This window comes from Harmonia axyridis, chromosome 2 (genome assembly GCF_914767665.1).
Source record: "Harmonia axyridis chromosome 2, icHarAxyr1.1, whole genome shotgun sequence".
Taxonomy (NCBI): Eukaryota; Metazoa; Arthropoda; class Insecta; order Coleoptera; family Coccinellidae; genus Harmonia; species Harmonia axyridis.
Window position 1 is genome coordinate 28,989,715 of NC_059502.1, and position 25,364 is coordinate 29,015,078.

At 32.9% G+C, this 25,364-nt stretch overlaps 1 protein-coding gene and 1 long non-coding RNA gene across 3 annotated transcripts; one reads left to right on the forward strand and one right to left on the reverse strand.

The window, feature by feature from the left end:
* Positions 1-9,277: 9,277 nt before the first annotated feature.
* LOC123674188 (ice-structuring protein 4-like) lies at positions 9,278-10,086 on the forward strand. The gene is made up of 2 exons (XM_045609107.1): positions 9,278-9,614; positions 9,745-10,086. The coding sequence occupies exons 1-2, from the start codon at positions 9,603-9,605 to the stop codon at positions 10,051-10,053; spliced, it is 321 nt and encodes a 106-aa protein (XP_045465063.1). The 5' UTR covers positions 9,278-9,602; the 3' UTR covers positions 10,054-10,086.
* Positions 10,087-23,520: 13,434 nt separating this feature from the next.
* On the reverse strand, positions 23,521-24,834 carry LOC123674189. 2 transcript variants are annotated; one of them, XR_006746600.1, is made up of 3 exons: positions 24,820-24,834; positions 24,213-24,427; positions 23,521-23,824 (listed from the first exon to the last, which is right to left on the reverse strand). It is a non-coding gene; the product is annotated as an uncharacterized LOC123674189 (long non-coding RNA). The 2 variants fall into 2 exon arrangements; XR_006746599.1 differs by lacking the exon at positions 24,820-24,834 and having other exon boundaries at positions 24,213-24,799.
* Positions 24,835-25,364: the final 530 nt, after the last annotated feature.

Genomic DNA, 25,364 nt, shown 5'->3' on the forward strand with positions numbered 1-25,364 from the left:
TTGAAAAACGGCCCAAGTACATTTCAACGTTGTATGGATAACGTACTCAAAGAATATCTCCATAAATTCTGTTTTGTATACATGGACGACATTGTCGTATTTTCCAAATCCTTACAAGAACACATTAATCACTTAAAATTAATATTTCAAAAAATAAAAGAATTCAACCTAAAAATCGAACTTGACAAATGCGAATTTTTAAGCAAAAATGTAGAATTTTTGGGACATGTGATAACCCCGGAAGGAGTATCCCCCAACCCCTCAAAATTAAACACTATAGAAAATTACCCAATACCTCGTACAGTGAAAGAAATCAAATCATTTCTAGGTTTGGTAGGTTACTACCGCAGATTTATTCAAAATTTCGCACATATTGTCTCACCTTTTACTAAATGTTTGAGAAAAGGCGCAAAAATAAACCCTGATGATCCCGATTACGTACATGCATTCCACTTATGCAAAGAATTATTGACAAATGCCCCAATTTTAGTATATCCAGATTTCGAGAAACCATTTAAGTTAACCACCGATGCTTCAAATGTTGCTATTGGAAGTGTTTTATCACAATCAAATCGACCTGTAGCTTACTATTCAAGAACTCTAAATTCAGCTGAAAGAAATTATTCGACTATCGAAAAAGAATTACTTTCAATCCTAGATTCTACAAAACATTTTAGGCCTTATCTTTATGGACAACATTTCACAATTGAAACCGATCATAATCCCCTCGTATGGCTCTCTAAAATCAAAGAACCAAATTCTCGACTCATACGTTGGAAACTGAAATTAGAAGCATTTGATTTTAAAATCATTCACACCAAAGGCAAAGAAAATAAAGTTGCCGATGCTCTTTCTCGTATAGAAATACATAATCGAGAAAATGAACCACTTCTATCTGATGTTGATTTAAATGTAGAACTATCCTCTATTTTACCAAATGTGAGTGAACTCCCTGAATTAAGCGATGAAGAATTAGAAAATATTCTCAATCCCCAAAACGATGAATTATCTATTCCAAATAATAGTGAACAACAAAATTTAAATGATGATCAAAATTCTGATACTGATGCTACCATTCATTCTACCCAAGAAGATAATGGAAAAGCCATTCCAATTACAGAAAAATCAGTCAATATCTATCCCAATCGAGTAATTTTAAACATCGGTGAACAATTCAATTTGAAATTTAGTAAACCCTTCGGAAGAAACACGTATAGCGTATCAATACGACAAAATTGTATTACAGATGATTTTTCTAAACTTTTCAAAGAAATTCTCAGACCAAATGAATCTTACGGAATTTATTTTAGAGACAATAAGCTGCGTTTACCTCTCGTTAGATTCTGTAAAGAATCATTTAACTACTCTGCCAAACTTTTTATTAGCAATATCTACTTATTGGATGTAATTTGCGAGGAAAATCAAAAAGAAATTATTTCCGAATATCACGACAAAAATCATAATGGAATTTCAGAAAGTCACAAATTTTTATCAAAAAAGTATTATTGGCCGAAAATGAAAAACAAAATCACTGAAATCATAAATAAATGTGAACTATGTCTTCAGTCAAAATACGAAAGACACCCTTATAGATTGAAATTTTCTGGCCCTCTTCTTGCAAAGAGACCATTTGAAGTAATACACATCGATACTTTTTCTTTTCTTAATTCCAAATTTTTGACAATAATAGACCTCTTTTCTAAATACGCCCAGTCGTATCTCGTTAAAGATGGTACAGCATTAACAATCCTCAACAAATTACGCCATTATTTGGCACATCATAATATTCCTCAAAAAATTGTTTGTGACGAAGGAAGAGAATTTCATAATAAAACCTTTTTAGAGTATTGTAAGTTGAATAAAATTGATTTACACTTTACTACTGTGAATAACCCAAATTCAAACTCTCCTATTGAGAGATTTCATTCAACACTATTAGAAAAACTCAGAATTTTGAAATTGAAAAATCCAAATGAAAATCCTTCAAATCTTATGATCACTGCAACTTTGATCTATAATCAATCAATACATTCAACGACCGGATATTCTCCATTTCATTTACTTTACGGTCCGTACGACAAATTACCAGAATTTGACTTGAACATGACAGTTTACGAGCAATACAACGAAAAAAGAAAGAAAGAAATATTACCATTTTTTGACCATATTTACGAACGGAATAAAGAAAAAGGGCAGAAAAATATGAATAGAATGAATGAGAATAGAAACGATCCCCCAAATCTAGCACAAAGAGAAGTCTACGTTGAAAGAAATAGACCCAGAAAAACTGACCCGCCTTTTGAAAAAGTTACAGTTGAACGACAACAACAAAATAAAATTAGTGGTTTAACTCAAAAATCTAGAGAAACCACAGCTCATATAAAAAAAGTCAAACGACTAAGAAAAAATGTTTGTTCTTTTCAGGATACCAATGATCCTCCTGATACAGACCCAAATCAACCAGGCCCTTCAGGTCAACAAAATAATCAGTAATGGATACTTTGAAGAACCCTTAAGTCAGGCCAAAATTCTTGATCATTACCATAATTTTCTCTTTTTTATAAACATCACGAATTTACAAATCAATTATGATCAACTTAATTACAACTTTAATGCACTGCAGAAAAATCGAACTATTGATGAATTATCTCATAGAATTTACCTTCAATTAAAATCGAATTTAGCCCAAATTGAACAAATACTACATAAATTCATTAACAAAAAAGTTAAAAGAGGTTTGGCTAATTTTATTGGCAAAGGCATAAAATTTATCACAGGAAATCTACACGACGATGATCTGAAAACTATTAACGAGAACATAGAAAGTCTCCATCAAATTAAAAACTCTGAAATTGAAAGAATTAATAAATTAACTTCTTTTGCAAATCATTTAACACAAAGGTACTCAGAAGATTTAGCTTTATTGAATGATAATATTCAACATACTAAATTACTTTTTCAAAACATAAAATCAACGGAACAATTCAGAATGACTGTTGAATATCAAATACTTCAAGCAGAAGATCTATTGAATACTTTCTTGATGCTTGAAAGAACTATCAGTTTTGCAATGAAAGGAATACCAAATTTAGAACTCATAAAAATCGATGAACTTCTTTTGATTGGAAAGTATCTCGAAAAAATTTATTAACCACAACAATTATCTCCAATCGATCACGTTCATCTCTATAAAACTATAGAGTTTGCTAAAATATCTGTCATAGGAACGGATGAATCCATCACCTTTCTCCTCAAAATTCCTATTCTCAAACAGATCACCACAAACTATTCCCGAGTGTACCCTCTACCTAACCACCAAGATATTGCTGTAATACCTCCGAAAAAGTATTTGGTCAGAATCAACTACGAAGAATACTGGACCAATGAAGCCTGTATTTCCACATTAGGCAGTTCCATTGTCTTATGTCTTCAACCACCAGTCAAAGAAGCCTGCATCCTGTCATCACCAGACCAGTGTCAAAAAGTGCTCATCAAAAACAACTATAAGATAATCCATACACTTCAGAACAAACAACTTCTCACCCTGTTTAAGAATACGCAGACAATACTAGAAGATTGCCATGGTATAATTATGAAAAAATCCATACAAGGAATAAACCTGCTACATTCAGATTGTACCATCATCATCGACAATTCAATATTTGAAAACACTGAACCAATTTTTGAGATGAAATTTGAAAACATTTCGAAACTCCCATTGAGTTACGATTATAAAATGGAACTTCAGTTAAAACACTTAAGAGAACCTACATCAATCCTGCAAGAAGCTGAGAAACTTCAAAATCAACCAATTTATCTACACCCAATAACTCAGCTCACGCATTATACCATAAGCGGAATTTTACTCTGTTTCATAATCATTGGAACAATCACTGTCATGATAAACAGAGTAAGAATTAGAGACCTGTTATACAATCCGAGGAAAATCATTCGCATCGACCTCGAGAACAACCCAGGTGATCCCACTGATAACGAGGACGTTATCTGAACTAAGGGGGGAGGTATTATGAGATCCACATCGACCGAAACAGCACAAGTCAACATAATAGAAGAAGCTCGGCCAACGCCGTTCTTGGAAATGTACGCGATAGTGCTGAAGTGCAAATTCTCTCTGTGAACTCATAAAGCTTTCTTTGTAGATTTCAGGACAGACTTTAGTTAGTTATGAATCAGATTTAGAACATCAAGCTTCGTTTTGTAACTCACGTTTTTCCCAAATCTTAATCTGTAGAATTATTAATTATTTATCCAAGTGTTGTAATTCTTAATTCAAAATAGAATAAATCTTTTTTAAAAACAGACTTTAAGATACGGAAAACATAATTATATCGTATCTCAACTACACAAAGAACAAGTTTATTGGCCGATGAAAGTTTTGTAGAAGTTTCAGTTAACATAATATATTAATGATTTATCATTAATTTTAAAAGCATAAAAACTCTGAAATATGAAACCTTCAAGGCTCAAGCTAGACAATTTTTAAATTGTGTCTCATTATCCGTGGATCAATAAATATCATTGTGGTAGGCATTTTGAGGAAGCGTCATCAAATTTTAAATTATGTAAATTGAGCAGAAAACCTTTGTCAGTAATGGAGTTTGCCAGGGCAGTCGCTAGGGGGGAAACAGGGTGGGCAGTCGCCTAGGCGACAAAATTCAAGGGTGACATTTTCAAGCTTGATCAACTAAAATCACATGTATAGTACCTATTAGGTGTACAACTTTTCTTCCGGCGTCGTTTTGCAATAGATGGTTGTAACGGTAAAATAATAAAAGTTAAACTGTGTTTGCATCACTGGAGCTATGAGAACGTGCCCAACTAGGGCATTGTAGATCATCACAGATCTCACACCTCTTCATCTAGTGATAATTAAATACCATCAGCGAACCTTCCTAGTGATGGGATGATAAAGAAAATTAGCATCGAAAAAACTTTCATTACGATACTAAGTCGAAAAGATGATTGGAAAAAGGAGTCCACAATCCCAGTTCTTGAAAAGAATACCATCAAATGGTATACAGATGGTTCCAAAACCACGACGGGAACTGGCGCTGGAGTATTCTCTGATACCAAATGCTCAATATCGCTAGGCCACTGTCTAAGTGTCTTTCAGACAGAGATACTTGCAATAGAAAGATGTGTAGAAATCAACATAGCAAGAAACTATCGGAAATGTGACATAGCGATGCATTCCGATAGACAGGCTGCAATTCAAGCAATGAGCTCCCATACCATCGATTGTAAGATGGTATTGGAGAGCCGAAGAAGACTTAATGAAATGGGTAAGAATAACAGGGCCTTTTTAGTCTGGGTTCCCGGCCAATCGAGAATCAGACGGAATGAGGAGGCCAACACACCTGCCAGAAAAAGAGCACAAAGTCCTTTCATCGGACCGGAACCTTTCTGTGGCATAGACAAATGCACCTACAAGAAAGATGTAACCGAAAGAGAAAAACTCTGGTGGAATCTTCCTGGTCTGGATCACTCCAAAAAGTTTCTTCGAAACTTTGAATCTACAAGATCCAAGAACTATCTTAGTAAGAATATGCTACACCACCTCACTGGATTCCCCACAGGGCATTGCCGCCTTAGGAAACACCTTGTGGGTTGTGGTCCTTATACTATGACTAAAGTAGTTCACGGCCAAGGACAATTTAAAGATATAAAAGAACGGGATAAAACACTTATTCAATTTATTTCCAACCCACTAAAAATGTGTGAAGAAGATGATAATTTGTCTAATCGAGTCTTAGGGTCGATGCTCACTTGATTGTTGCAGGTACCTTCTCGTCGGTTTCGGGAACAGATGTGAAAATCTTCAATCTTCTCGTTGTCGGTGCAAATGTTGAACATATGTTGTAGTTGTAGACTGGTCTCAACTCAATTCGATCATTTGCTCTGAAATGCCGTGTTTTATGGGCATTCAGGCTGTTTTCCATTCGACCGTTAGTAAAGCCTTTCTACGGATCCCTTAGGGGTGTGGCTTTGATAATCCTAAGTTTGTATACCGAATTCTTCAGTTCTCGGAGGAATCGATAGATTCCCTACAACCTCATGAGAATGGGTCTAACAGAAAATGACGAGTGCAGATTCTGTGGGTAGGATGAAGACACTCCGGATCACTTGGTGACGGAATGCCTCGCCATCGCTAGCCAACGCAAAACCTGTCTTGAACACGAAACTTATAGAAGTGAGGAATTAGCCTCCTTGAAGCCATCCCAGATATTGGAGTTCATCAGAACTCTGGAACTGGAAGGCGAGCTGTAGATCACGTTATGGAGAGAATAGCTCTGATGGGCGGCACAATAGACCATCAGGTCGCAGTGAAACGTAACCTCCTTAATTAAATCTAATCTCTAATCTAACGGTAAGATGGTAGTCGAAATAAATAGATCGTAGATCGTAGATGTTATACAATATTTGTGAACATAACGCCATCGAAATATTAGTCGACTTGTGTCTGCATCATAAAGGTATTATTGATTAAAAATGTCAGCTTTCGAGCCAAATTCTCGTCATTGGCGGGAGTTTTCAATTTTCTTCTTTAATATGAAGAAATCTGCAACTGAAGCTCATCGACTGCTCTCGAATACATATGGTGATGCCGCTATCAGTGAAAGAACGTGTCGAGAGTGGTTTCAACACTTCAAGAACGGTGTTTTCGACGTCGGAGACCAGCATGGCGGTGGAAGAGAGAGGAGAAGAAGAAGAAGTACAATTTATAGTGAAAAACGAATGTCATTCGTTTTTCACCAATTCGATGATTAGGATGCAACTCCATATATTCTCTCCTTGTAACGTTCGTATTTTTATTGTTCTTCACAAAAAGTGAAAATATTTCGAATTTTTCTGCTTCTGTGTAGTGTATATTCGATGAACAGTTTCATATATCGTTGCCAACGAGATAATTCGAAAAAGGTCATTTTGAGTTTTCGCAGCCTACCACTTGAAAACTGGTTACTTAGCTTGCCAGGTGGTTCTTTAAATTTGAAACTCTGTGATACTCAGAATGAGAGAGATAGACCAAACATTTGTTATATATTCATAATCAGGGGAAAAAGAGCTAGCCCAATATAGAATAATATACAGGGTGTTCCTTTTGAAAAAATGAAGTTGCAATCAATATGTTGGACACTCTGTATATATTTCATTTTGTGAAATCATTTTGAAAAACACTAGTCGATTTCGTGAAACTTTTGTAGAAAACATTTTTTTGTACCCCTTTTCAGAAACAAAGTTGAAGGGGGGTCAAATTATAGTGAAAAACCCGGTACATATGTAGTTTTTAAATGATGATGACCATATAGACTATGCTTCAATGATTCAATGAAAAGTTTCACAATGTTCAATGGCAAACCATATCTTCTAATTCGTAGGTCAATAGACCGTTTTGATATTCACATCGTGGACATTAATTGTATAGTTGCACATCTATGGATGATTCCATCTAGAATGTCAAATGCAGTACATGAATTAAAAATAAACACCAGTATGTCATTGTGAAATTTGGATGTAAAAAAAAGATAAAGTAATTTGAATTATTTATTTATTAACGACCTCTTTTACAGAATGTATAAATAAATTGAAATAATTTTTGTGAAAATCTTTTCATCGAATTCCTTGATTTTCAGAGAGTGATTGTGAATGGATAGCGAGGTGATTTAGATCGATATCAGAATCCTGAAATATGAATTTATAGGAATGAAAAAATTTAAAGAAGATTTTTAGGTTCTCCATCAGATATGGCGTATCTTGTTAGTTACATAATATAAAGCAAATGAGCACTCTTCAAAGTAAAATCATCAGAAGAATTGAAATGTTTCTAAACGCATTCAAAATAGAATGCGTATAACCAATTATCTTGAATTGTCTTATGTTCTTGATCAACTGAAAACGGGTGTCCCGAAGATGTAATTTGATTTTTGAAAAAAAAAATCCATTGGTCAGAGGTATATCATATAGATTTATTCCTTCGATTGCATTGAATATAGGTAATATGTAAATTTCATCGATTTGAAAATTCTTTGAAGAACATTTCCATATCCTCACAAAAATGTAGATTTTTTTCGTTTATTTTTTCAGAGGTCATTATCAGAGGATTCTGTGGACTTGAATGTGGGGTAACATCAATATATTTCAATTATTCTATTACATATTAATTGATTTTTTCTGTTCTTCTCCGAATATCGTTTTATAGTTTCGTCACAATGTCTGTAATTTTCGAATTTTGACTCAAAAATGGTCTAAAACGATAAGGTTCGATTCACTGATGATGAATTCATCCTGTTAATTTTGAAATTACTGAATTGATACATAAAAAATTTCAAGTTCCATGCAAAAGTTTATGTTGTACAGGTTGTTCCAAATTTGGTGCTCACTTGAAGCATCTCGCGATCTTGGAATTGATAGGTATTTCATATTTATCTACATCCAAAACCTCAACTTCATCGGTTTTGTGTTCACGGCTATATTAAGAAATTTCTTTTCGATATCCATCTTGAATTTTCTATATTTCTGGTTACGCTATCAGTACAATTAAGCAGGAAGCTTCAAATAGTTATTCTTCATTTAGGTAAAGAGAAAATCTCAACTCGATTGGATCTGCGATCACATAATTATTGGGTAAGTATTTATTATTTATTTGACAATATGAACACCTATTCCTCATATTCAAACTTGTCGGTTTTTGAGTCACGAAAAATTTTGCCTAAATTTTTTATTCTTCTTGAATTTTCTTAGTTCTGATCAGGTGATCAACTTGAAATTTGACATAAAGCTTCAAATTGTCATTCTACATTCAAATGCAAATTTTTATCCTGATTTGACCTACAGTTTCGAAACTAATAAGAATACAACATTTCGAACGGCCATATTTACTCAATTTTTAGTCGGATTTTTGCTATCAACTCAACCGCGAATTACGAGATACGAACCTACCATGAATTTTTCGAGTTTCTAGGTTCGGAAAATCCAATTACGGACGGACTGACAGAATCGAATTTGAGGAAAGATTCGTCATCAGTTGAGATCATTTCCGGCTGAAAATTAGAAAAATACAGACATTGTGACAACATGATGGGTTAGCAGAACCGAAAGTCAAAAATTATGATTCAAGTAATACCTAAAATAGATATTCAGATTTCCAAAGAAATAAAAATACATTTCGAACCAACCGTTAGAATTTCACATTTTAGATATTTATTTTGAGACATAATAATGAAGCGATAATCTCATAATAACTGTTTTCAGATCACTCCTACGTATTTTCAGCAATTAGTTATCTAAATTTAGAACGAACGAAATGCACTGAAATAACATTTTCAGGTTTATTTGCGGTAATTCCAATTACTTACATAACTATGATATCAAGTACAGAAAATCAATCAAAACCATCTTCGAGCTTTGTCAATACCACGTTTTCCTATTCAGATCGATGCAATGTGAAAGAACCCTCTTGAATACTAATGCTTAACATCGTTCCCATTCGTATTTCTACTTCTTCTTTGACGGAGTACCTATAAAAACGAAATTTTTCATTTCGAAGGTATCAATTCATTTCTATCTTCAGAAAAACTACAATCATGTTCAAATATGTAAGTACTACCTATTTATTTATATCACTTCATGAATTAAATTTTCAATCGATAACAGTTGACTTTTATTTTTGATGATTTTCATTGTATTTTATCATATCATGCTTATTTTTCGAATTTTCATTTTCAGTTCGCTCTCTTCATTATCGTTGGGTGTGCTTTGGCCAATCCTGAGCCAGAAGCCAAGGCTACTCCTGAAGCTAAAGCAGAACCCAAACCAAGCATTATTGCTCCTATTTCTGCTCCAGCTCTAGCTTACAGTGCTGCGTATACTGCTCCATTGGCTTATAGTGCATACAGTGCTCCATTGGCTTATAGTGCATACAGTGCTCCATTGGCTTACAGTGCCCCTGTTGTATCTCCCTACGCTGCAGCATATGCTTATTCACAATATGTTGCTTCACCATATGCTGCTTACACTCCAACTGTTGTAGTTTGAATTAACTTAATAAAAAATAATTGATTGTTAAAACTGACTTTTTTTATCGATCTGCAAAAATTTACCCTCTACATGATTACAGAGTGGTTTGAAAACGATGTGGAATCAATCTCAAGAACTACAGCTATGAAGAGATATTTTGAATATAATCTGGTTGTTATACTGCAAGTTTCCCACATGTTTCCACACAAACATAAGTTTATATTATAAATCAAAAACTGTCAGGTTTTATGGAAAATCTACCCAAATAATGGTTTGCTTCATAGCGCTAGCATCAAGAATGTTAGGAGTCGGATGAAAACGAAAAATTACAATTTTCGTTCATATTTCCAAAGTGAAAAGAATTTCCAACATTCAGTTTCTTTCGCTTATTCGTTTGTCGTAAAATGATATTGAAAATTCAATTGTTTAGACATTGAAATACTTTAATGAAAGCATATACCCCTTATTCATTAATCAGTATAGTACTCGGTGATAGGACATAGAAACATAGCCTGTGACAAGTTTTGATTTCAGAAGTCATTTTATTGAAATGGTATTAATTTTATAATTATATTTTGAATTGCTATACATGGACATTTCCAAGTTACCAAATCCAGTTAAGGTTCATCCTCTTATCAAATTTGCCCGATACGCTCTACTCGTAGCTGGTATCTTTTATGGAGGTGCGAAGCAGAAAGCTTTCGAATTGAAAGAGAAAATAAGGAGAGAAAGGGAAAGAAAGAGAAGATGTCTTCTAAAAGAACAACAGAGGAAAGATTTTTTCATCAGAGGAACTCCTGAGTCCTTCATTTGAAGATTTGAAGGTTTTTTATCTTATACAACAGTTTCAGTTTTTAATCGGATTTAGTGATATGTAGAACTTCATTTTATAATAATATTTATACAGAAAAATGAAGAATTTTTCATTCTGAAAATAATTCCATGAATACAGGGCGTATAGGAACAACTCTACTAGAATTTTTATAACAAAAACGAAAACTTAAATGTATTGTGCTTGTTCTAGTACCTACATAACATGAGTATCCTATAGTTTCGGAACAACTGAACCGACAAGAGACTTTAGGTATTGATATGAAATTTCCATAGAAAATTCTTGAACAATATTGAAAAAAAAAACTTAAAGTAATTCACTGACAACAGAAATGAAAATGCCCAATTTTTATATCTTATACTCATACTCTCCATGAAATTCTGAGTTCGAAATACCCCCCTTGTCAACCTCTATTTTGTAGTCCTACTTTTTGACGTAGGCAACTTTTATGGACAATTTTTATGAACATAATGATTTTAACTAAAGATTATATCTTGAAAACTGTTCAGGATAATTGTACGATTCATTTTTTACTGAATTCCCAGAAATGCTTCTGATTGTCTGTCGAATTCTTCGCTCTTTAGCACGGTTCCTCTTTACTCTGTTTCTATATTCGTTTTTTTTTTGCCATGAGCATAAGAACCTTCAGTATTCCTCTAAAATTTTAGTATATCAAATCGTTACCCCATTTTTTGCAAAGTTAAACATTGAAAACGTACACAGAGCAAATATCAACAACCCGTGTTGTCGAAGGGCATCATTACTGTGATAATTATCGTTATTCACCATAAAATTATTGGATTCTGACAAAAATTATCATAAAGGTACATATATTTTCCCTAAATTAAATTTAAGTCCTCTGAACTTTGAGGCTTTAAAATACTGATTTACTAATAAGTATAAATCAGATAATTCACGCATCTATACAAAAAGTTTAATTCGAAAAAATATATCAAAATAAAGAATCCCTAGCATTGTTGAAATAATATTATTGAATGTTTTTTACAAATAGAAAAATCTTCTTATACTGTGCAATTATAAAACCCAATACCTTTCGACTGAAGTAAAGTTGCAAACACATTTTGACTTAATTTTTTTGATAAATATGTAGTCTTTTCCGTAACAATGCCATGACTTTTATCGGTGTGTTTATTTCGAATGTACAGGATGTCCCAAATTCGATTCTAACTGAAAGCATTTCGAGAACTATAAGAGGGCCTATTTTTTCACATGCTAATAAATAAATTTATATGGTACCTACTTATACTAGATAATAGAAATCAATTACCGTTTTATAGATAGTATAGGGGAGAGTGACCTATATTTTTTAACGCAGTTTTTACCTCAATTTTTTTGAAAAGCATCGCTTTTCACTTGATTTAATTAAACTCAATATCTCTAAAACGGGTTATATTTTTGAAAAACCGATGCTTTTGCTTTCATATGAGGTGTCTTATCAGACACTTCGTCTGCCTCGTCTCGGGCAACTACACCTTTTTCAGTTGTAATTCAGAAAATCAATTTCAGAAACGGGAACATGTATTTCAGAATAGGAATATGTAATTCAGAAAAGAGAAATTGAATTTCAGAAAAGAGAAATTGAATTTCAGAATAGTTAATTTAATTTCAGATAAACGAAATTGAAATTCAGAATAGTGAATTGAAATTCAGAAAAGGAAAATTGTATTTCAGAAAAGAAAAATTGTATTTCAGAAGTTATCAATTCAATTTACCTTTTGGACCTTGCAGTTTTAAAGTTCCGAAGGAACTTTTTGGAATGAATCATTCACGGAAGATTCCTCCAGAGTGCTTCTCTTTCAGTTTCTTCCTTCTCCAGAAACTCTTTCTTATAGGTGCATTCGCCTACACCACAGAAAGGTTCTAGGACAGTAAGTGGCGTTTGAGCTCCTTTTCTGGCTACAAGTGTGTTAGTCTCTTCGTTTCCTTTGAAATTCTGAATTACAATTTCTTATTTCTGAATTACAATTCCCTTTTTCTGAATTACAATTTCCTATTTCTGAATTTGAAATCACCAAATCTGAATTCCAATTTATATTTTCTGAAATCAAATTTACCCTTTCTGAATTACATATCACTATTCTGAAATTCAAATTACCGTTTCTGAATATAAAGTTCTTATTCTGAATTACAATTTCCATCTTCTGAAATTCAATTTACTATTCTGAATTACAATTTCCATATTCTGAAATTCAATTTACTTTTCTGAATTATATTTTACGTTTTCTGAATTACAATTGAAAAAGGTGTAGTGTAACATTCGCCGAGAGTTACGCTAACCACATAGGGAACAGAGTTGTCTCGCGCGTCTCCGTACTCTAATGCATTAGACCTACACTGTGTCCGTAAAGTATGGAACAAATTCATTTTTAGCTAAACAGACCATTTTAAGAAATAATCCTGAAACACGTCGATTTTTTATTTTACTTTACTGTATTTTAAAACAATAATCTAATATACAGGGTGAATGACTTTCGAGTAATGACGTCACCGTCATTTTTTTTTAATGAAACCTCCCCATTTTGTCTCAATTTTCTGATTACTCTAGCTGAGCGTAAAATCATTGAACGCAATGCACTACCCATGTCAACCTAGCTTAATGGATTAGAGCAAACTGATTGCGCTAGTCCTATAGGAACGGAAAAATGCTTCCCGGAACTATTGTGATAGTAATATGAAACATCTACATCTAGCACAACGTGATAGTGCGATAGTATCGAGTAGTTTATAAGATGTTAGTTCCTGCGATAGTCACTATCACGATAGTGCTATCGTGATAGCACTTTCTTCGTGGAAATGAATTTCATACGAATGCATACCTTCTTGATGCTTATAGGCATTACTACATTTCTTTGGCAATATTTTCTCTATGTTCATCGTTAAATACAAAAAAAGTCCATGAACTCGAATAAAAACTTTCAGTTTCCTCTTCCTGGTTATTGATAGGTATCTCACCGATACTCTCAAACACATTGAATTTTTTAATCTACAAGAGAACACGATTCGGTTACTATTGTCAGTTCAATCAACTTTTGCAGATAATACTTCCCCTTCGAACGTATTGTAGATCATACGGCTTCTGGAGATTCACAAAATCCAATATAAATAAAATGCGCCGAAAGTTAAAGTTCAACGAACTCCACCCGTAAGGAAGAGATTTGGGGCACCAGCCAAGATTGAAATGTAATAACTCACTTTTCCTTTTTCGCTTGGAATATTTCCAAATTCGTCTTTCATTTGGTATATTCTCTGGTTAGAGTGAGAACCTAAGTCGGTTGTCTGATGGGTTTCAAATGAGTTTCATTGAGATCTAGATATTACATTTCTTCCTTATAGAAGTATCATTCATTCATCATATTACTCGCTTGAAACGAAGAGTTTTATATTACGTGTCAGAACACACAATGAGAGATTCCAAATCTAAAAATAATATAATTTTCACATTAATCCTCTTGTTGGAGGTTCCATTCTTTCACAGAGAGTGTACATTTTTTTTCTGTTCGCAAATGAACACTCAAAAGAAATAGCGAACGTATACTTATATTTCTGCATAAACATTTTTTATTTACCAGCTTTTGAAGACGTCAATACTAAATAATATTGTACTTCAAATTGTGTTGGTCTTTACCTAAGATGATGTCTAGGCAAGGCATCTTACCATTATCTACTTGATATAAATCCATTGATTAATTAATGCAGTAATGCACACACCCAAATGTTGATTTAAATTTATTAAGATTTGAAATATAACGGGTTTTGTTATATTGTAACTGATTTTTTCAGACATCGGGTTCAGTAAAATGGACTTCAAACAATATTCAAGTAATTTATTAGTTATGCATGCATTAAATTTTATACGAAATATGCTGTATCGTATCAAATTGAGGCTTTCAGCTCGAAATCCCAATCCATGAAATTTATTCTTATAATACAGTTTATGGAAAACTAATCATATCTAATTTTTTGCTAAAAATTTGAATTTTGGGGTTTGAGATGATCTTCCTGCCTAAAATATTTTTTGATCTCTACAACTTCCGGTTATACGAGAAACATACTACTACTTCCTTATTTCTAATGACAAACCCAGAATATTATTTCATCATTAAGTAGCTTTTTTGATGATAATTTCAGCAATATGCCATACCTTGGGTAAAATCTCAACGGTCCATGAGTTAATGGGATTCTTATGAAGGAAATGGTGGCGACGGGTACCTACTCACATTTTTCTGGATATTTCTGCAGACAAAACTTTGTTATTTTCGATTCTGAAAATACGTAGTTTTATAAAACTGTTTGCAGTTTGGATCAAAAACATCAGAAGATCATGAATTTGGACAACTCAAATTCATCAAAACTCAAGATTTTCAAATTAGAACCTATATTTTTTTTTATTTCAGTTGATTCTACGTACGAAAAGAGTGGAGCCTACTCAAGCAAACCTTATATCTAAAATGAATACTTCAAGAGTTATTGTGTGTCTGTGCTTTTCGTAAAACACAGAAAGAAACTAAAATTCGATATTCGGATAACTAAATTTGACATTTCAAGAATTGTAATCAATTATTCGTGAATGAAAATTTTATTGGCTTATGGGTTCTAAACAATGCCAAAGAAAAATGATAGCGTATTCGACTGACCGCACCAGTGCGAATTAATTCGAATTTTTGTCGAATCACAGCAGTGCTAAAACGCTTTAGCATCGAACGAGAGATTTTCAGTTAGATGTGCTATTAGCAGAGCTATCAGTTAAATTTAGTAGTCAAATTTAGTTATCCAAACATCGAATTTTAGTTTATTTCTGTGTTTTCCAGAAGTCACAGACTACATACAGTTGAAAATTTTCCCCCATTTGAAATTCTTCCTCGATAACTCTTAAAGAATTCATTTTAGGTATAGGGTTTGCTTAAGTAACCCTCACTCTTTTTATACGTAGAATCCACTGAAATAAAGAAAAATTAAGGTTCTAATTTGAAAATCTTGAGTTTTGATATATTTGAGTTGTCCAAGTTTATGATCTGATAAATACCCTGTACAATTTTGGTCCAAATCGTGAACAGGTTTATAATACTACTTATTTGCAGAATAGAAAATGGGAAACGTTTTTCGAATAAAACTTAATCTGAATCTTGAAATTGAAAATTTTTCCGCTTCTGATGATTTTGATACATTTGAAGATCAAAATTTAATCAAATCACAGTTATTCTATTTCCATTTTTATCATGTGAATAACAATTGTTTCGGTACACTGTATAGCTTCTCCATATGCTACATTTTGAATGACTTAAACCTGCAGGTGATGCATCTTACACATTATAAATTTTTATAAGAAAACTCTGATGAACTCATTATATTTTTTTCTATCCCATTCAATATTCTATATATTCCATAAAATTGTTATATACCGGGGGAATTTGTCAAAAATTGATCACAGATGGCTCAACAATTCCTGCTGAATTGATTATTTTCAGTACATGCACTGTCATTGATTATTTGGAAATAGCGACATTATTTGTTTATGTAGTTTTTGGTTTATAACTTTTTACTTTGAATATCTATCGTATTCTAAAGTTGACCCCCCTTTCCCCACAAGGTAGAAGGTAATGGAAGAGTTTGTAGCATAAGTGAAATTTCCACTGAAAACCATTAACTTTTATTCTACATATTATTTTATAAGTTGCCCCTTTGTCGAGATTTTCAACTAAATTTAATTCAATTTAAAAAATTCACCCGGTGTAGCTGTCAATATCATAATATCTAATGGCGACCTTCACTTCAACTTCCGAACGATGTAGCTCAAATATCGTCAAGTCTCCCTCTCAGTTTTTGTTGTCTTCATCAGGCTCCTTTTAATAACAATAGAATCGGACTTAAATAACCAGAATCAATTTTTTAAATATTGCGAGGTGTAAGGTTGTTTGAGCCAGTTTCAGGACAACAAGGCCAACTGGAGGACTCGCATCTTGACTAGTATGGGCGGTCCAGTTTATAAGATCCTGTTGCTTCATTTGAAAATTTCAATTACTTGTCGATCTATGAGATCAATGATTCCAGAAGTTCAAGGTAATCTCAAAGCTGAAGAAGTTTCTTTGCCATTGTCTAGTTGGAAAAGTGAATTTAAATATATTGTCCTTTTTAAAACAGAATCTTTGCAGAAGAGTTTGGAGTACACAAATATAGGAATTATTTCATCTAAATCCTAATAATTGAATAAAAGCTCGAAAATTTGAATTAGACAATCATCAAAATGAATGAACTATTGTACAAAGGCAGTTTGCAAAAATGATTTTAATACCAAATTATCCAGTAAGGTCGATAATCACAAAACGTGATATAACTGGCTCAGTAGGGTGAATTTTGTCAATAATTTGTACTTTTTCAAGTAGCAGGTACCTACACAAACTTCACGGAAAAAAAATTTATACGTTTGTATCTATTTCTACGTTATTCAACAATACACTTTTTGTCTTGATTTTTGTACAATGACAATATTATTCCAAACTACTGCAGTATTGATGTAGTACATTTTTAAAAATTATGTTTATTTTCAACGAATGAACGTTATAAAATGAACAGTACATATTCTATTCAAATTCAAACTGTTTTTATAGTTAGTATCATTTTGCATAATAAGTCATCAATTGAAAGTTCATATGGAATTTTCATAGTGTACTGGTAAATAATCAATTTGGCGTGATAAGTTCACAGTCATGAAAATAAGAAATCAAAAGTTGTTGAAAGTTGCAATAACTTTCGAACCAAGTATTATTCCTGCCAGAATATTTGGGTTCTATTCTAAGAAATACAGGGTGATCCACCGCGATGGACTATTAGACGTTTATGGAAAACTATTCCTAATTTTATATGAATATTTGGACGTTGATCAATAATCTTTCTCCCTAAAATATTTTCAAAGTTCTTCAAATTCCAGTTATACCGGAAAAAGACTACTACTTTCTTTCTTCAAATGGCACACCTAGTATACTATTGAATCATTAGATTTTATGACCATTTCAGTAATATGCCATAACTTGGGTAAAAATTAGTAAATAGAATTGATGACAACGAGGACTACCTTTTTTTCTTATATTTCTGCAGAAAAAGTTCTTTTCGTGAAACCAGTCTTGTAAACTGTTTGCGGTTTGGAACAAAAATGTACAGTTCATGAGGAGATCATGAACTGGGACATCTCTTTTTCATCAAAACTCAAGATTTTCAGATTACAACTCATAACCTTCATTTTTTCAGTCCATCCTTTCAGCTCAAAAAGACGATTCATGAATTCAAAACCTAAAAATTATGGAAAAATATTTTCTCAGAAATTTCAATCTCTGATATTGTTTATGATAATTATCATGATTCAATTTGATTTGACATAGTCAGTGGAGTACCCCTAATTACAGGTTATTCAAAAAACCCACTGATAAATTAATGACGTGTTCGTAAACAAATTGACAAATTGAATTAACGTGAAATGGATCTGAATAAAAAACTCCCATTCTCAAATCTCAACTTATAAAGGCCAAGGTCATAACTATTCTTGGACTGTTTATTTTATGTAGATCAGATTCTGATTATATCATATGAATAATATTATGACAACAATTGTTTTAAGGTTGTTATACCAGCTGAAGTTGAATCGAAAGTGGATGGTTTTGAAGGGGAAATTCATTAATGTTACAACCTCTTCCATTTCCTTCAAATTCGTGGGAGAACTTTGGAATTTGCAATAGGTATATAATCCTGTTTTTCATCGCAGATTGGTATACTACGGCAAAAAATATAAATATTTTATCCACAATCACCTTATAATTGAAGTTTTATCCACACTTATGAACCGTATAAAGTACCATTTTATCCACTAGTGGAATAATGAAATTACTTTATTCCACTAGTGGAATAATGAAAAATACAATCTTGAATAATCACATTTTACTTATTTATTATTAATATTGACATTAACATTTATATTAATAGACATTTCGTTCTTCATTTTATCATAATTCACTTCGTTTCCATTAATAACAAGCTTGTAGTTGTCATCGAGTACTTCGACCACATGAATGAAATTGCATACTTCTTCAAATTTAAAAAATACGATAGCATGACTTCTTAAATTATCGCTATTACCCTCCGTTTTTCTTTCCATTCATTCAATTCGGAAAATAATTTTTCATAATATTCCCTGGACTTGGCAGGCAATAATTGGCGTGTTGCTTCTTCAGCTTCCTCAAGGAATATATCAGGAACAGAATTATTTTCTTGCATTTTTCACCAACTTCGCAAATTTTTAGAAATGGAGTCGATAAACAATCGAAAATACATAGCAACCATTCAACACCTCCCGATATTTTTGTATGTTATTTCAATGATTTTTGAGGTGACAGCCGCTGTTAGAGCAAAACGTCAAATCATTTTGTGATGAAAAATTTCCGCGATTCTGATTCTAAGTGATGTGATTGTGAATAAAACCTTGTATTGCATGCGTGTTTTAGATACATTTTATTTGCTTAAGAAATTTAAACGCTCGAGCTTCGCTCTCGCGTTTAAACATTCTTGCGCAAATAAAAAGGTATCTAAAACACTTATACAATAAATATTATATAAACTATTATATTAACAATTTTTCCCGAAACTTCACAAGATAGCTCTGAAATCAAATTCGAATTTTCGGTTAAAACGACCATGATTCATTCGTTCCACATTCACATAAAATTCTGACGTTTCGATGATGTACTGTTATTGGGTATTTTGAATATCGATATTTGTTCTGGCTGTTGTGAATACTTTTCATTGAATTAGATTTTTAAATTAATTAACCAGAAACAAGAAGAAGAAAACATTTTGCCAAATGACTAATGACAGTTCATATAGGTACAGAAAACAAAAACGTCAGAACTTCATGTGAATGATTGGAACAGATAAGTTCCCTACAATCTCGATTAAAATAATTTTTGTTTTTGGATTCAACAAGAATGCTCAGTTTTTGTAGAGCTATACACGAAGCTTGAAATTTTCATTTTACGTCTAAACATGCAATAACGAACACCACAAAGTTCGGATCTGAACCCACTCTGAAAATTCAAATTTTGTATTCTGACGGTGGGATGGACAGAATTGAATTTGAGATCAAAGTAATCATCTGTGAGTTAAAAATTCAAAAAAAAATTGTTCATTCTATATAATTCAGTTCTTGAAAGCGAACCTCTTAGCACATATTTATTTTTTTCAGAAACAGGGAATTCACTATATCCTATATCTTGAGCACAACTTTTCTTACCCGTCGTAAATACCAAAGAGGCGGTTCCTTACAGTACCAATAATAATAATAATTATCCCTTATTGTATCCAACAGGAATATCTCAATTACAGGGTACCAAGTTCCAGAAAATATTTACCTACATATTGTCATCATACGTGAAACAATCATTGAGCGAAATAAACGAAACAGTAATTCGGCCACATACATGTTGACAATTCCACAAATAACTGAAGAAAAGTATACTTCCAAAACCTAACCAAACATATCCACACCCAGTCCATCAGCACTTTTACACATACAGTAACATACACTGATAATACTGATAATAATGTTTGCGCAAATTAGTAAGAGGCGTTGGTAATAATAATAATATTCATTTATTCATCATATAAACATACACGAAACATCAATGCTGATACCAAATAAATACAAGTGTAAATGACAAATTAAACATTGACATATTTCACAAACATCGGGATCAATAAAAAAAATATTTCTCTCAAAAATTTCGGTCACCTCATACACGGTGAATAGAAGGGTGACGCCACCCTTATGGACAACCTAGGGACACTAAAAGCCTCATTTGACAATAAATGGTGATGTTCAGATACAGAGTGAGTCTTTGACTTGTACCTACATATACATATTCCAACCGAAAATTCCCGAGGCCATAGGAAACACTTTTTCCTTTTTCAGTTGAAATATACAGGGTGTCCCGTAAAGACCACGTCAAACCGAGGGAGAATGTAGATCAGAGGATATCCCACTTGCTATGACAAAATTCCCATTATAAAAGTCTTACCGTTTTCGAGATATTTTTTTTTTTGAAAATAATGAATTTTTGCCGCTTTCAATAGTTTTGCCCTTACGGTTGGTACAATTTGACATCTTTCTGGTTAATTTTTTCAGTAAAATATTGCTGAAGAATGATTTTAACGTTTACATCAAAAACATCCTCCGAAAATTTTAAATCACTATGAAATATACAATTTATTGGTGTAATGTGCAGCAGTAGCTCGGTACATTTTTTCCACTACGATGGGTTAAACTTCATAAACAAAATAATCCACTACCAAAATTTCCAATAAAAATATTTCTCATAGCCCCCCTTTAAAATTTTCGGAGGATGTTTTTAATGTATTTGTTAAAATCATTCTTCAGCAATATTTTACTGAAAAAATTAACCAGACAGATGTAAAATTGTACCAACCGTAAGGGCAAAACTATTGAAAGGGGCAGAAATTCATTATTCTCAAAAAAAAAAAATATCTCGAAAACGGTAATGGGAATTTTGTCATAGCAGGTGGGTTATCCTTTGATCTACATTCTCCCTTGGTTTGACATGGTCTTTACGGGACACCCTGTATGAAGAAGTCAAAGACTCACCCTGAATATTATTCATTATACAATTATAGAATGTGTGTGCGAGGTATAATTTCTTCAAAATTTTCGGGTAATGCCATCTAACGAAATTGAGGTTTTAGGGTGAAGGTCTAACAACCATTGGAGATTTTTGTCTCAATATTTTAAAAATACCCTTCCGATCATTCCCATTTGTTGCAAAATGTTGAAGGAATATTCATGAGAATTTTGATGGCAATCGCTAAAATTACGAAATTCATTTATTTTTTTCTTTATTTTTGTAAAATCACTATAATCTCACAATCTACCTATTCACCCTTATCCATTAAGTTATTATATATATATATAATCGGTTTTAAAACGTCCGGCGACGTTGTCCGATGCCTAACTTCCACTCGTTCCTATCGTTCCATTGGTCCTCTCTTAGATTCCTATCACTCATAGCCTTGGTTATTCCTTCCTTCCATGATTTCTTGGGTCTTCCTCGCTTCCTGCGGTTTGGTGGTATCCAGTGCATGGTCATCCTTGGCAGTCTGTCCACATTCATCCTCTGTACATGTCCATACCACACTAGCTGTTTTCTTTCAATATCTGTTGCTAATGATCCATCCACTCCCATACGCCGCCTGATGTCTTCGTTTCTGACCCTATCTCTTCGGGATACTCTTACAGATCGTCTAAAAACATCCATCTCAGTCGCTTCGAGCTTCCTCCTGTTATTTTCCGTTAATTAAGTTATTAATTTCCGTTAATTAAGTTAAGTTAATTAAGTTATTATAAAGATATTAATATTTTAATATAATTTTTCTAATCTGATATCCCTCTGAATTGAATATCACTTTCGGAAAACGTATTGACTTGTTTCGATTGTTTATGATATGTGTTGAAGAAATGCCAAAATTTCAGAAGGTACAAGATCAATGCAACTCTCCACGTCAATACTCTTCTCATTTTTAATTACCGAGCACAACGCTCTATTCTCTATTTCGTCATGATGATTGTAATTTTTGAAATTTCAGTCGGAAAGGGTCTCAAACGGTAAGATTCTTCCCTCCATTTTTAAGCGCTTGTTTGCCAAGCACAAGGCTCTATCATTTCGGCATGAAGTATGTATTTTTGAATTTTCAGCCGGAATCACCTATAACAAATCTCTGATCATATTCAATTCAATGTTTGACCGGTAATCATTGAATTGGGGTGTGGTTATTTTGAAACACAAATTCTAATTTTATGAATAGGTGTTTATTGATGCACAGATCACATACAAGTTGCACCAGCCTGACGCTTCTATATATGGATAGAATTGAGTAGAGAGTATTAATTGGGTTTGTTTCGTTAGACTGTGGGTGGATGACTCGAGATTACGGTAGAAACTGTCTCTCGCATGGGGTGTTTGTTGCTTGGGGTCGAACCTTCTCAAGTGGTACTTCAGCGATATATTCGATGCGATGTTGCCAATCACACAGTACCGAACAATGATAAACACAATAACTGCCGAACAGTAGAACTTGAAAACGAGAAAGATTCAGCGCAGATTTGGGTCTTCAATGGCGCGGCTAGTTGATTGCTAAATGATTTCGAAGCTAGGGAATCAATTAAGATGAAATTAATGCAAACAACAATTTCAAGCTCTAGTCGCATTATGATCCAGAAGTAATTCAAGCCGAATATCATGAAAAGACTCAATTTTTCAATGATAACAAACTGACTCAGTTGTGATTTTGAAAGAAGATATAAAATAACAATTTCAACATTCGTTCTGAATTTGTGTTGATTGCGATGTGAGAACAATAGAAAATTTAAGTAGATTATTGCAGTTTGATAACATGAATTATTAAAAAAGTTCAAAATTTCAAGTTAAAATACTTTGAAATAAAAAGAAATTATATTTTGAAATGCTGAAATTTCCAAACTTCATCATTCAGTGTTGAAGTAAACATTTGTTTCTTCGATATTATCGAATTGTTTCTTCAACCGAAAGAGGGTGGGATATCCTATATATAAAAAAAAAATATTTGTTTATGAATTTATTCCGCAAAAAGGAAATTTACATAGAAGGAAACATAATTTTTTGAAACTCAAGTCTTATCCGTAACAATTCAATTAGACATTCAAACAATCACAGCACCAGGTTGAACAGCTCCATAAACGCTTGGGTAGACACCAGAGTAAGCTGAGTAAGGCAAAGCAGAATAAGGAGAGTAGGCCAATGGTGCTGAGTATGCGCTGTAACCGGTGGCGGCTGGAACAATAAATTGGGGCCTTGGTTCTGGGGCAGCGAATGCTACTGCGAAGAGAGCGAAGGCAAGGAGGATGATCTGAAAAAAATTTAATGAAAATATTATCATTTTGAATTCTTTCACGTTTTTCTCAAAGAAAATATAAATGAGTGTAATAATACCTCGATGTTTTCGACGAATTCAATTGAATTATTCGAAAAAACCAAAGCTGTATAATTTATGAAACTTTGAACACGATTTTTTTCATGTGGATAGATTTGGGTAATTATTATACTCAAAGAATTCATTGAATCGAAAAAAATACCTCAGAAGCTGACTATTCATTATTCTTGATAACAAATTTATTTTTTATGTTATAGGAAGCAAGAGTGTTCACGAAACCGCTAAAATTTCCGACAAAGTGTGTCGAGAACTCACCAATTAATGAATAAAAAAATAAGTTATAAAAATCAGAAATTGTACTCACTTTAGCGAACATTTTGCTTGTGGATTGTATTTGATCTCTTTGTATCAAATGATGCTTCTGAACAGAGATTCCCTGACTTATATACAGAATTCAGTTTCCCGCTTCAACAATCAATTTGTGAATTTACATTTCAGGCAACGCCCAAGTCATTTTAAAGTTCATCATGCTATTTTTTCCATTCAGTAATAATTCCGGTTTATTAGGATCACCTTTGTCTGAAATTCATTCGATTATGCTGATAATAGTTGTAACATGAGACCATAAATAAACTCACAGCTGGATTTCGGATATATTCCGGAAAAGTAAAAAATTTCTTTGTTTTCCTATGATTATATCTCCATTCGGAGGTTATCTTTGTACAAATTTAACTATTCGAATTTTATTAACTTTTCCCTAATTGACGAAGTAAGAATATGACAATATTCACTTTGCATAATTAAAATTGATTAATTAATCAGTAATGAAAATTATTCCTAAACATAAAGGAGCTGCCCCAAAAACGAAATAAAAGTCGGCAAAGTTTTAGCGTTAATAACTCGAAAAAAGTACTGTGAAGGGGCTTACGCGTCATCTGAGATATTAATGAGTAAAATGTACAATGCAGCACCTTTGATGGTTTTTGTTAAACAACTTCCTGTTGTTTCTGACTGAAATACATTCTCATTGGGTACTTCGAACTTCAAGACATGACATTTTTGTTGATCAAGCTTGAAATGCCGCCCCTGAATTTTGGCGGCCTGCTTACCCCCTAGCAAATGCAGTAAGAAATTAACAAAAAGATCTCATATTATACAGAAGACTGCAAGAAGAACAAGTTTCTTTCACGTAACTTCAACCACCTAACGATATTTTCATATTGTGTTATTGAATATGTCAAAACTACTTGTTTATTTTTGAGACCTATTTTATGGCCTTTCCGCTTTTTAAAGGAATTTTCACAGGCAAAGAACAAGATACTTATAGATATAGTGCTTTTTATTATTTATCAGGAAATACAAGATCTAAAATTTGCATTCTTTTTGGAAAATATTTACTCTACATTTGTACGAATTTCACAAGATGAAAAATTAAAAAAACTTTCACATTAAGATAATGACTTTAAGGCGAATGTCAACTCTCATAAAAATATCTATGAAGTTGTGTGAGATTATT